General features: G+C 37.6%; 1 protein-coding gene across 1 annotated transcript in view; it reads left to right on the top strand.

The window, feature by feature from the left end:
- DNAH7 (dynein axonemal heavy chain 7) overlaps window positions 1-13,160 on the top strand; it is a 114,747-nt gene that overhangs the window by 98,402 nt on the left and 3,185 nt on the right. The window contains exons 54-61 of the mRNA XM_062579422.1: window positions 3,623-3,799; window positions 4,819-4,980; window positions 5,699-5,899; window positions 6,513-6,674; window positions 8,653-8,838; window positions 9,509-9,646; window positions 10,808-11,038; window positions 12,073-12,225. Of these exons, the coding sequence (XP_062435406.1) occupies window positions 3,623-3,799; window positions 4,819-4,980; window positions 5,699-5,899; window positions 6,513-6,674; window positions 8,653-8,838; window positions 9,509-9,646; window positions 10,808-11,038; window positions 12,073-12,225 (1,410 nt within the window). The remainder of the gene's footprint in view (window positions 1-3,622; window positions 3,800-4,818; window positions 4,981-5,698; window positions 5,900-6,512; window positions 6,675-8,652; window positions 8,839-9,508; window positions 9,647-10,807; window positions 11,039-12,072; window positions 12,226-13,160) is intronic.

Here is a 13,160-nt window from a genome sequence, read left to right as displayed (position 1 = left end):
GCAGAACCTGTATTGATCCAAGCCCTGTCAGGAAACTTGATTCACTTGATTGTCATTATTATTAGGATTAGAGGTCAAATACCACAGAATATTAGTTAAAGCAGCTCAGATTGGGATTTTGCATATGTCAACCATGTATATCATGCATGAAATCCCAGAAGTAGAGGAGTACAACTGGAGAACAGTTAAATATTTGAAATAGGCTTGAAAGTTTGACAGCTTAATTAGGCAGTGATTTACATATAAGGCTGTGGACATATGAAGCAACAAAAGATGGACTAGTGATTAAATTTAGTCTGGTCTAATTTTGCCATGCTCATGTGGGGTTAAGTCCCCTTCTGAGAGGGGCAGAGCTGTTCATTGCAAAGCTTCCAGAATTGATTATCATACCCAAGATAATGTTTCTGCTGTAAGGACTCACTAAAACATTTCTGAAGGAACTAAGTTTTCTTTCAGAAGCTAGACAATAGATTTTCCTAAGTGTTTAGGTGCAGATTTATTAGCCAATAATGCTCATGAATCAGGATTTCAGAATAAAGTCTTGTTCTGGCCTTTCACCATCACTCCTTGCTAATGCATGGAAAACAGAGAAGGAAGTTCTTGTTCATATTCTAGCCTTGCATCTTACATTAAGCTTATTTGAGCAACACTTACAAGGAAGGTTCTCAGCCGTGTCATCTCTAGCATGTAGAATTCCTCCACTGTCAGGTCATCAAAGTGCTTAGTGAGGGATAAGAAGCCACAGTTGCAACGTTTGCAGTGTTCCACCCTGCAGCATAAACCCAGATTAAGACCAGATATTAAAATAATGACCTGTACATTTCAAGAGATGAAGAAAACTGGGCAGGACTCTTCAGTACTTCTACTACCTGTCAGTAAAAAAGGTATTATGCAGAAAACATGTGAAATAGATTTTAGTGGATATTTCAAATAGGAAGTAGTTGAATTAGTTGTGATCTAGAAAGAGTACAAGGGAAGGTGTAGACTGAGTGTATAGTGTTGAGAGAAACTTTTCCTTTGTTGAAGCAAAAGCTTTCTCTGTAGAGGCAAAGTCAAAGAACCACAAAGAATTGTATAGGGTATAAATAATGATGTATTTCAAGGATACTGAGTAAGATAACCTTTCCATGGACTTGTTCTGTAAACTGTTACAGAGAAATTGGTTGTTTTATAATCAGTAAGGAGTGTAGTCAGATAAATTTGGAGAAATACTTCAGTGTTGTTGTATCTGTGCTTACCATGGGTCATCATTTGGTTCCCAGCCCTCCAGTTCTATCAAACAAAAAAAACACTTCGCCACATCAGGTTCATTTGCATTTGGACAGTGTACAAAGCCCGCCTTTGCCATCTGCAGGGGACAGTGAAGAAGTTTTTAGGGCATGTAACATACTGCTCATATTTGCATAAGCAAAACAATTTCAAGAGAGCTTGCAGTAATGCCTTTCCCCACAATGTCTATCAGCACAGGTCAGGCTGAAAAATGGATTGTAGGTGTAAGGGCTGCAAGCAGGTAAATAAGCAATGAATAAAGGAACAAGAAATAAGCTAGAAGTTATGAGCAGACTTCTGCATAGTTGCTCTATCTGCAGGCTACTAGAGTAGCTTTGTTCTAGCAGGTAAACAACTTTCAGTTGTTTACCAAATAAGTTACATGTGTCTTCCCTATTCTGTTTAAAAAAAAAAAAAAAAAAAAAAAAAAAAAAAAAAAAGAAAAGAAAAGAAAAAAGAAAAAAAGAAACCATGGCCATGTGAGTAAAATACTACCTCTAGTTTCTAGATTTTCTTGTTATTTTTATTAGTTCCTAAAAGTGGCCTGAACCCTAAAATATGGTCAGAACCCTAAAAAAAAAAAAAAAAAAAATTGTTTCAGCTATCTAAATTCACACCATCTTAGATAACTCTTGTAGCATAATTCATCTAAGAACCAACCTGAAAGTTAAATGTGTGTCCCAAAATGAGACTCAACTTTAGTTTGCTGGATCAAAGCCTACAGGGACATAAACATTAACTTCCCTAGAATTTAAGTAACATTTATTTCTGAACTTTAAGTAATGATCATTCTGACACTTTAGCCTTTCTGTTCAATGAGTACTCATTTCCTCTGTTGCAAGCTGATTTCTGAATTGGAAGTTGCAAGCAGAAAGACAGCATAACATAGGAAATTCACTTTGAAGTGACAAGAAAGAAAGAAAGGAGAAAAAAGGAAGTAACTATATTCAGTGAAATACCTAGGCTAGTGATCTGAACATACAGAAATTACTTATTCTACTGCAATATCTCGAAGCAGAGAATAGAGGAGAGTATTCAGTTTTTTAACTTCTGGCTTAGCAGAAGCTCACAGCTATTCTTGAACATGAATATGTTCATGTTCACACGAACAGTGACTCCACATACAATCACAGTAGATGAAAAATAGTCGAAGTTAACCATTTTCAAACTTACGTTCTCTGGAGTGCACTTGCAGTTCTCCACAAAAGGCCAGTTTATGAAGGTTTTTACACGGTTCTCGTATTCATACATATCTTTAAATTCAGTCAAAAGCTTAGAAGCCAAAACAAGCTCTTCTAAAAGTGTATCCATCTATGAAGTCTGCAATTGCTATAGTCCAGACCTCCCCTCATGCTTTCAGATTTAAAGCACTATACTGATTGGGAACACATTACACCTGTAAAGTTGAGTAAGTTTTTAAATGAATAAAAGATACAGGTGTGTCTATGAGCAGAAAAATCAAGAGGAAGAAGGTACTTGGATTTTTGTTGCGTCACCTTCTGTGTATTCAGTCACAATATGTATTTGTTAACTGAAGGAACCTCCACTAATGCAATATGAAAATGAGTTCAAATGTTAAAAGTTCAAATTAAACATCTAATATGAATTTAGCAATCTTCCATGTATTGTACATTTCAAAGTATTACAAAAATATTACACTGTTTGTGACCAAAGTGGTTGAATTAATGTTGCTATTTGAATGCTTCAGCATTTCTTGAACTTTACTTTCAGATATTAAATCTTAATAACACATTAGCAAAGACTTCTGTATTTTTTTAAAGGAGGGATAATTATAAAATAGTCTATAGTTTGTTTTAAATTACCTCAGAGATAGAATAACTAGTAATATTTAAGAGAAATACATGCATAAGTATTTACAGGACCAAAACTTTAAGCTGTCTTATAAGTTATCTCTTGTTTTGCTTCAGTAGGAATCCACCAGTGTGTAGAAGACTGCTGTACACAGCAGTTCTCTAAGCTAAGGTTTTAGCACCTTTGAAAGGCATTTGATTACTGGACTTGAAAACTGAAATCCTTTCCATAATGCAGATAGGTCATGTGCAGGAAAAATTTCAGCTGCTTATACCAACCCATCAATTTGTGTTGACAGAAGATCAAGGGTCATTTGACTAGAACTTCTTACTTCAACCTTTTTATAGCATCTTCCTTCTTAGAACCTATTTTTGCCTAGATTTACACATGCTAAATCATTGACTACTCCTGAACCTTACTTGTTCCTAATTTTATATGCAGGAGTAGTGTTCTTGACATTTATATATTAAAATGTTCAGAGTAGTATGTGCTAATGCTGTTGTATAAACAGAACATTGTAATTCTACTTTTCTTTTTTTAGATAATACCGATGGTGCAGGAATTTATCATTCACAACCTGGGTCGTCCATTTATTGAGCCGCCTCCGTTTGACTTGTCAAAAGCATTTGCTGATAGTCACTCTTGTGCACCCCTGATATTTGTACTTTCTCCTGGTGCAGACCCCATGGCTGCCCTTCTTAAGTTTGCTGATGATCAGGTATTTTAACATCTCCAAGACTCTTTAAGACGGATGATATTTGTGTGTGTATTGTGCGTGTGTGTGTGTACCTGTGTGAAGCAAGGAACTTTTTTTTAAACTAAAAGTTCAAATGCCAAAGCTCAAAAACCTTGTATTTAGCTGTCTAAAAATATGTTAAAACTGATCTTATGGCTCCTTTAACACAAAGCACTAATTAATGCCAGTGGATTGCTTGTAGGAATTAATAATTTGTCATTGTTTTAAAATAATATTATGGTAAATATTTTTGGCATATTTTATATTGTTATGATGTCATAATCTGTTTAATTGATTTGTTTGTATATTGTCAAATGGAAAATAGAAAAAAGGAACAAAGATAAAACTGATAAAACTGGTTTAAACTTTCATCGTAAGAAATCTTATCTGAAGTTTTTTTTTCTGTGAGCATTATAGATAATACATGACTTAATTACAAAACAATGTAGTAATACGTGGAACGTAGGATCTTGGGTGGCATTTACACCTCAGAATTCAAATGTGGCTTTTTGTTGGCTTTGGGTATCATTATTAAGGCATCTAAAACAAACAAACCAAAAAAATCCCAACCAGCTTAATCAATTCTTATGTGAAAAGACTATTGTGTTAGTAGTAGAAAGACACATTTTTCTGGTAAGATGTATTTCTTGCATTTCTTGACTATTCTGTCTGAGTTCTGTGCAGTTGAGAATGACAGACATGCTTGAAAGTCTCCAACCAGTGTGTTGTAAATGTGTTCTGCATTTTATGGTAAGATATCTACATCCTTAAAGAGTATACTGTTTTGAGGAGTCTTTTGAAATAGTCAGAATTTTCCAGTTCTGAATTAAATGGATATAGAGTTGGAGTTTTTCCCTGGCAGAGAAGAGGAACTCAATTGGAATGACATGAGAGAGAGATTTGATCTGTGTTTTAAAATATACTGTACATTAGATGTGAATTCTGATACCAGAAGTTTTCATGTTTATTAGTCTTACTTATAATATGCTTTATATATGCAGGGATATGGTGGTACAAAGCTTAGCGCTCTCTCACTTGGTCAAGGCCAAGGCCCAATAGCCATGAAAATGATAGAGAAGGCAGTAAAGGAAGGAACATGGATAGTTCTGCAAAATTGCCATCTGGCAACATCATGGATGCCAATACTGGAAAGAGTCTGTGAGGTAAAAAAAAAAAAAAAAAAAAAAAAAAAAAAAAAAAAAAGTACTAACACTTTTGAAGGCATGTCTGAGCTACGCTGAAAAAACACATGTAACAGTATGTGAAGAACCACATACTGGTTCTTTTTCCTTTTGTCTACTGGAGTGAAAAGTGCTCATGAACATTGCGGGTCTTGCCCATTGCTTCAGTCGTAATTCCCAGCCACTGCAATGGTGCCTTCAGGCCTAGAGTTTTCCTGAGGTGTCTACTATTGCAGAAACTGGTACTCTAAGGAATTTTACACTTGTACAACTGCAAGTTTCCAGAGAGGTACCTCCCCCCCCCTTAAAACTTAATAAGTTTCTGTTACTTCAGTCTTTTCCAGCACAGCTGCATTACTGTAAATGGAAAAAGTATATACTTCATTGCTCTCACGGTACAAAGCCTCCACTGTTTTTTGTTCCTATATTCCATAAACATGCACAGAGATGCCAAATTTTAGCTCAGAATACTGAGGTTTGGAATAAAAATGCCTGAATTGTAGAGTGGAAATTGTCATGACTACTTGGGACTCTTGGTATGGTCACATACAAGATTAAAAGTCCACTTAAAGTCTACTTAAAACTTGAACTGCTATATTTCCCCACTTAAATAAAAAAGTCTGCTTTAAGATGAAAAGTTGAGGTGTATATTCATCTATCATGTCTTCTAATTGCTTGTTTTTATGTGTGTTTGTTTTAGGAGCTAAACCCTGATACAACACATCCAGATTTCAGAATTTGGCTCACCAGTTACCCATCTCCAAATTTTCCAGTGTCTGTACTTCAGAATGGAGTGAAAATGACTAATGAAGCACCAAAAGGTTTACGGGCTAATATAATTCGTTCATACATGATGGATCCAATCTCTAATCCTGACTTTTTCAACAGCTGCAAAAAGCCTGTTAGTAATGTTGTATTGGCATTGTTAATTTGGTTTTGTAAAACAGCTAAGTAGACTCTCATGATTGTGTATGTACACTCTGGGTAAAAACTACCAAGCTACATAGTTGTCTTCTACTGCAATGAAACTAGTCTTTGTTACTGGCAGCAGTGAAGTAAATTTTATTAATATTTTAGCTTTATTTTACACTATTTTTCTATAATAAATGGTATAATTGCTTTTAACTGAGGTCATATACTGTGCTAATTTTTTTCAGTTAAAAGAACAAAACACAGCTGCCTACTTGAAGTTTTTCTTTAAAGGCCTGAAATCCTGGACAGTGAAGGTGGGGGGGACCAGACATACAGTGTGAACAATGTTTTATAATACAAAGATGTTAAAAAAAAAATCATGGGAATATGGTCTCTAATATACATGGTTGTATGTGACTGTTGCACGTATCACACAGGCATGGATATACAGTTTTAAAAATAAAACCAATTTGAGGGTTCACACTGGTTTAAGAGAATATTCAAAGTGTATGCTTGCAACAAATTGATGGCACTGCTATGCAGGACATGACATAACTGTTTAAAACAGATGAATTATTGATGTTGTTGTATTTGGTTTTAAGGCGGAGTTCAAGACATTGCTCTATGGTCTCTGCTTCTTCCATGCACTGGTGCAAGAAAGGCGGAAATTTGGGCCCCTTGGATGGAACATTGCGTATGAATTCAACGAGACAGATCTGCGCATCAGCGTGCAGCAGCTGCAGCTGTTCCTCAACCAGTACGAGGTACCGTGCCACCCGCAGCCCCGGCCCAGCCTCACCTCTGCCCGCTGGGGCTGCTCAGGCCTTACCAGTGCAGGCTGAGTGTTGCCACCCCAGCGACAGTTTCATAAGGGACAGTGAATTAGAAACAAAGGTCTACTTGTGATAGTGCTCATGTAGTTCGTTTCAGTTGGTTAGTGTGCCATGACTAGTATATAACTAATTTGGGAAACTTTCAAACCACAATTTAGAAATTCTGCCCTGCAAAATAAAGTACAATTTGCTCCATACTATTGCCTTATTCCCTGGAATCTTACTGTCTCTAGACTGGATTACAGCTCTTGGAGATGCTACTGATAAGCTATAAAATATCGTACTAAACACTTCTAATATATTTGCATAACTAACTGATTTACTTGATGCTAGGGATAATATTATACCCTGGGCTGTTGCAGATCAATTTATTGATTTGATTTGTATGAATTTGGCAGATTACTTTCCTTCCTTCCTTGTTTGCAGAGCTAGGCAGAGTTTCATAGCAGAATCGCTGGAATTTGTGTTTCAGCTTCTTAAACTGTGAAATAGAAATAATGGTATCTTCAGAATTTCTGAAAAAAAGGCTAGTATTTCTGTGAAATTCTTTTACATTGCACTTCATGTGTACATGCTGCATTTACAAACTAACTTTGTACATAGCTGAGGGGTTTTAAGAATTTATTTATTTATTTCCATTTTTTTCTGTATGAAAACTGCTTGTGAGGGCTCAGGGCTCTGAATTAATCTCAGGGGGCGGGGGATGGAAACAAAATACCCTGTTGCAGAGCCAAATCACTTTGCCTGCCCAATTCTTCAATATATTATACAGGCTGCTCTTGAGCTACAGTTGGAAGTAGAACATGATTACCTGGGAAAGTCACAAAAGCTGATGTTACAGGGGATATTTTCTTAATGAGCTGATGGAGTTGACAAGTGCTCGCGAATCAGAAGTGCAGCACACAGAGGAGGCTTGTGACAGGGAGCTGTAATGAATGTTTTCAGACAGTGGTGCCTTTGCTTTGTATGTGCCAGCTGTCTAAAACACAGGTGTTCAAACCACTGTCAGCCAGACGTATCTTTGGTTGTCTGTGGTAACTGGCAAACTGATACAGTATGAGAAAGCAACTTCATGGTTGGGTATTTCTCTTTTACAGGGGAGAGGGTGGGCGTGGAGGTAATCATCCTGCTGTATGACTGAAGGTGATGAGCTTTCCTAGTCAGTAGGGAAGCATTTTTCCTCCTGAGAGATTAATGATTTGTACATGGTGGACAGAGTTACCAGTACTTTTTTTGGCTAGTTTGCTTTATTCAGTATACAGAACCATTTATTAACCCGTCTTCAATGTATCGCCAATTCTTGCCTTTTCTGTAGAGAATTTCTCTTAAAAATCCATAATTTGTTCTGTTCATGCTGCTAAAATAAGTCTAGCTTCACCCAACCTCACGACTCCAATCAAGGATTTTTTTTTCCCCTTTTCCACAAAAAAAGTGTCTGTGACTCTGTATTACCCAGGAGGCTAGCTGGAAGGTACATACTACTGTTTTACTTGTGGAGTGCAGGCTCAAAGATTATGAGAATAGTTAGTTAGTTATGGTCCTCTGACAGCATAGTTAGTTAAAAAGTGTGTATATCCAAACAAGTTCTGATAATTTTGGGAAACTTCTCCATAAACCAGTGTTCAGGGTCTGGCAGGGGATTCATCTGCATTACTATCCAAATTTTTGATGGTGTTTTAATTATTCAAAAGAAACAATGCTGGCTGATGATGTCTGAAGTATTTGGTGATCAGGAGACAGATGGTACAACCATGTACTTATCAGTGAGAGGTAAAATAATAGGTTTTGGAAGTTTCCAGTGAGCATTTTGGATGAGGTTCAAATAAATCACAGTAATGCTAACATAGCTGTGCTGAGAAGTGCTAGGCAGCACTTCAGATCATTGGCTTGCTGCCTTTTTTTTTTCCAGGAGCTGCCATATGATGCCCTTCGCTATATGACTGGAGAATGTAATTATGGTGGCAGAGTTACTGATGACTGGGATCGGCGTACGCTTCGTAGTATTCTAAACAAGTTCTACTCTTCAGAAATCATTACAAACGTAGATTATAAATTTGACCCAAGTGGCCTTTACTTCGCTCCTCCTGAAGGAGACGTAAGTATCTGAGAATAACAGAATTGCAAATGGCTTATTTAGAAATAAATAGATCACACTTTGCTTACATTGACATGTGCCTTGGTGCTTACTGCTGTCACTCACTTCTGTGGCCTAAGCCCACATTCTATTAGTACTTGATTCAGTGATAATGGAAATGATGTAAAAATTCCCCGCCTCGTAGCTAAACAACTGACTTTACTCTGTGTGAGTAAGCACTCTGAGAGGGCAGTAAGGGAGAAACCCAGCATGCTGAAGTTAAAAACATCATTACAAAACAAGCATACATAAGAGAGAATCTGTTAATACCTGGTGGAGGTAGAAGGGACATCATAATGACTTTAAATTATCACTCAGGAGAGTTATGTCAAACATCATGAAACTGCCTTTACAGACAGCTCAGCAAGCAGTGTGCCCACAAAGGGTCTGGAGCCACTTGTATTAGAGTGCATTCAGGATAAGAGGATGGACTAGAGGAATTCACAAGGTGCATTCAATCCCTTTATTTCCCCATATAGTTTGCTTTATAGTTTGTATTGATTACACTAGGAACACTGTAGAGTTTTCTTTGAGCTATAGCATGAAGCTTGCCTTGGGCTTTTTTGTCCATTTCTGCATCTTATTACAACTCCAGAGCCTTTTCCCTCCATCCCTTCACTATTTTTTTCAGTACCAAAGCTATATTGAATATACAAAGACGCTTCCGCTGAATCCTTCTCCAGAGATATTTGGAATGAATGCAAATGCTGATATTACAAAGGATCAGTCAGAAACACAACTGTTATTTGATAACATTCTTCTTACACAGGTATGTAAAAAGACTAAAGATCTTACTATAACTTTCTACTCAGTCTACACTTTACTAAGCAAGTAAGTTCCTTTTTTTTTTTCCTCCCAAGTTTTTTTTTCATTTGGGTTGCATCTCCATCCTGGTGAAATCACTATTCCACTTAAGAAAACTTTGTTTTTTTTCATGCCAGTCTTCCTAAACAAGTGGTTTTAAAGCCATGCAACAGTCTAGATAATACTGTTTCTGTAAGTAAGTGTCATGAGCAGAATGAACAGCTGGGTACAGGGAGCAAGAGAACAGACTGAGAGGAAGAGAGATGGAAATTGGCACCACTTTATGCCATTTGACAGCAGCTGGCCAGCCAATGGGTATGCGAACACCTTTGGACTCATCTCAGACAAGAGCTGTTTTTTAAATTGCTGAAGGGTACTTCAGAGCACGTGGTGGGCAGTTTGGTTTAGGCAGATTTAGGCAAAAAAAGAATAAAAGGGACACAAATCTGTTGGAAACCAGCTTTTGTTAGTTCTATGGCTAATAGATAATCTGACGCAATAATACATGAAATTATGGAACAAATTTCAGTTAACAGCGATGTTACTATTTTAGACGATCATATTAATTAGTAAATCTATAGCGTTTATTAAAGCAATGTAATGCGCTATCTCCACACTGTCCCAACTATGTGGCCTCCTCATCCAGTGTCGAGGAGGTAGGGGAAGGAAAAGGCTGTGCTGCTCCGCTAAGGAAGGAGTTTAGGATGAGTTTTGTTGCTGCTCTGTGATTGTGAAGGGGCTGGCAGTCTCTGGCTGCAGGAGCCAGGCAAACTTACTATGTTACTAATGAAAACTAGTTAACATTGTAAAGTTTGCTGACAGAGCAGTTCAGCCTTCCAAACATGGCAAAAAACTGACGCCACTGTCATCAGTGAGGCCACGAGCAGTATGGAAACTCATTTCTATAGCTGTCACACACTCAGCAAGATGTTAGTACTTTGGTCACTGTACTGCAATCACTTTACCCCAGGAGTGGGTGGCTGGAGGAGTGGAAGAGAGTTGGAACTGTAATAATCTTATACTAACGCCTATAAAAGAACTGCATTTTTCTGTATTTTAACTACTCACTTTCCCAAGTCCCCCTTTTTCCCCCCAAATAAATCCACATTTTTGTCTGTCTGTCTAGTCTCGGGCATCTGGTGCTGGTGCAAAATCCACCGATGATGTTGTTTATGAGGTCGCAGGAGACATCCTGAGCAAACTTCCTTCCAACTTTGACACTGGAGCAGCAATGAGAAGATATCCAACCACTTACACTCAAAGCATGAACACGGTGCTTGTCCAAGAGATGGGCCGCTTTAACAAATTACTGCAGACAATACGCGACTCCTGTGGTAACATCCAGAAAGCAATAAAGGTGAGTTGAAGAATACCCCTTAGGGCACCCAATTGGAACGTGGTCTCAATCTCTGAGCTATTGATACAACTACCTTAGAGCTCTCCACTTAAAGTCTGATGCAGGTCAGCCAGTCAGCTGCTTTAAAAGAGTCCAAACTGATTTATTCATCTGCATCTTAAAACTGACAGGAGTACATTGGAATATAGAAGCACTAGTGTGCCTACTGCAGAAAAACCAAAACACAGGGGTGTTTTAGCTACCCACATTTGCTAGCAAATAAGACAAGCAGTAACTAGGTTCACATCTCACAACTGCATCATTTTTTTTTCCAACTTTACGGACATGGAAGACTGAAGCACTTCACACAATTTCTTACAGATAAAAGCAGCTCTGAACACCTCAAATAACTGGCATCCTCAGAAGCAGTAATCTTCAAACATACAGTCCAAATTTGGTCCTTGTTCCAAGTAGAAATCAAAGGCTACAGCTATGTAAAGTACGTAAGAGCAGAGAAAAATGTGTTTGGGGATTTTTTTTTTAATCCTCTTTAACCTTAAGTAAGTTTGGTAAGTAACTGACCCTCCCCCAACATACACACACACAAACCCAAGCCCCAACCGCTTCTCTCAAGCCAAAACACAAACTGAAATACCTGCAAATTTATACTAATAAAAGAATCACTTGCGTAATCACTGCATTGCAAAGTTTGGGGGGAAATGGCTACCTAAATAAGCATTTATAATTAGTAAATCTCAGAAGCACTCTAGGAAGAACATGTTTCTGAGGAAGAATTCTCCCCGAGGGAGAATTTTGCAGTATTTCTTTCTAAAAGGGTCTGTGGGCCCTTTTTTGACCTATATGACAACTGACTACTGTATCAGAATGCTAACTTTTCTTGTTTTCAGGGTGGCTCCAGTCTGATTCAGCTAAAAGCTGGTTACATCTGTTTGACAGTGTTGGGGGTTTTTAATTTTTAAAGTGAGGCTATAACAATTCATTGTTATAAGCAAAACAAAGCATTTAGACACTTTCTTTTCCAAATTATTTTATAGGGACTAGTAGTGATGTCTGCTGAATTGGAGGAAGTGGTAAACAGCATTTTGAAAGGCAAAATTCCAGGATTATGGATGAGTAAGTCTTATCCAAGCCTCAAGCCCCTTGGCAGCTATGTGAACGACTTCCTTAGTAGACTGAAGTTCTTACAGGTGAGAACACCTCGTTTATACAAGTTTGCTCAATGCTGCTTATTATTTCTGTCTCAAACTCAGATGACATCTCCACAAGTGAATACATGCACACGTGTACTTACTCTGAATAGCTGACAGGTAGAGTTCAGTTCCTTGGTGCATCTTTTTGTAGAACAGCATGCTCATCAGAGCACTTAATGAAGCGCTGTGTTTTGTCATGTACCCTACACCTCATAAAGAGAGGTGCAATACATCAGTAGTACTGTATGACAGATGCCAGAACTGGCCTTCCAGAGTGGATTACCAAGAGCCTCTTAGACTGCATACAAATCTTTGTGGTGGTAGTGTAGGTAAATAACATAGAACTTACTTAAGAGTACACTGTTAAGTGTCTTTTCCAATCATGAAGTTTAAATTAGAAAAGCATTTTAACACTACATATTTTAATTAAGATGTAGTTAAGTAATTTAATTAAGGTCAAATGCCAAACTTTCCATAGGGCACTGTAGAAGAAAGCTGAGTTAGGGAGAATCAATGGGACCCACCACCTGTAACACTGCAGATTCACAAAACTGAGTTTAACTGAGCAGTATCTGGTCTCCCGTTCTGAGGCTTAGTGACCTTACATGATAAATCTTCGTGATCTTGAACTGAATTAGGCCACCACGAAAGCATTAAGACAGATACATGCCTTTGATACTGAAGACTGAACTGATGTAGATAGTTCAAACCTGAAAGATGAAATATGTAATTCCTAAGAGGTAGCTTCCTCCATGCCTGCTGTAAGAATAGATGTCAAGATGGACAAAAATTCCAGGATGAAAACTTAGGTAAATTGAAAAAAACTCTACACATCCAGCTTCAGGTATAGAAAGATATTTGCAAGTTCTGCATTTGCAGTTACTCAGAGAACATCTGCTGTCTGACAGCAGTATGTAAAAGAACAAAAAAGC

Source organism: Rhea pennata, chromosome 6 (assembly GCF_028389875.1).
Source record: "Rhea pennata isolate bPtePen1 chromosome 6, bPtePen1.pri, whole genome shotgun sequence".
Lineage (NCBI taxonomy): Eukaryota > Metazoa > Chordata > Aves > Rheiformes > Rheidae > Rhea > Rhea pennata.
This window is presented reverse-complemented; position numbering and strand designations above follow the sequence as displayed.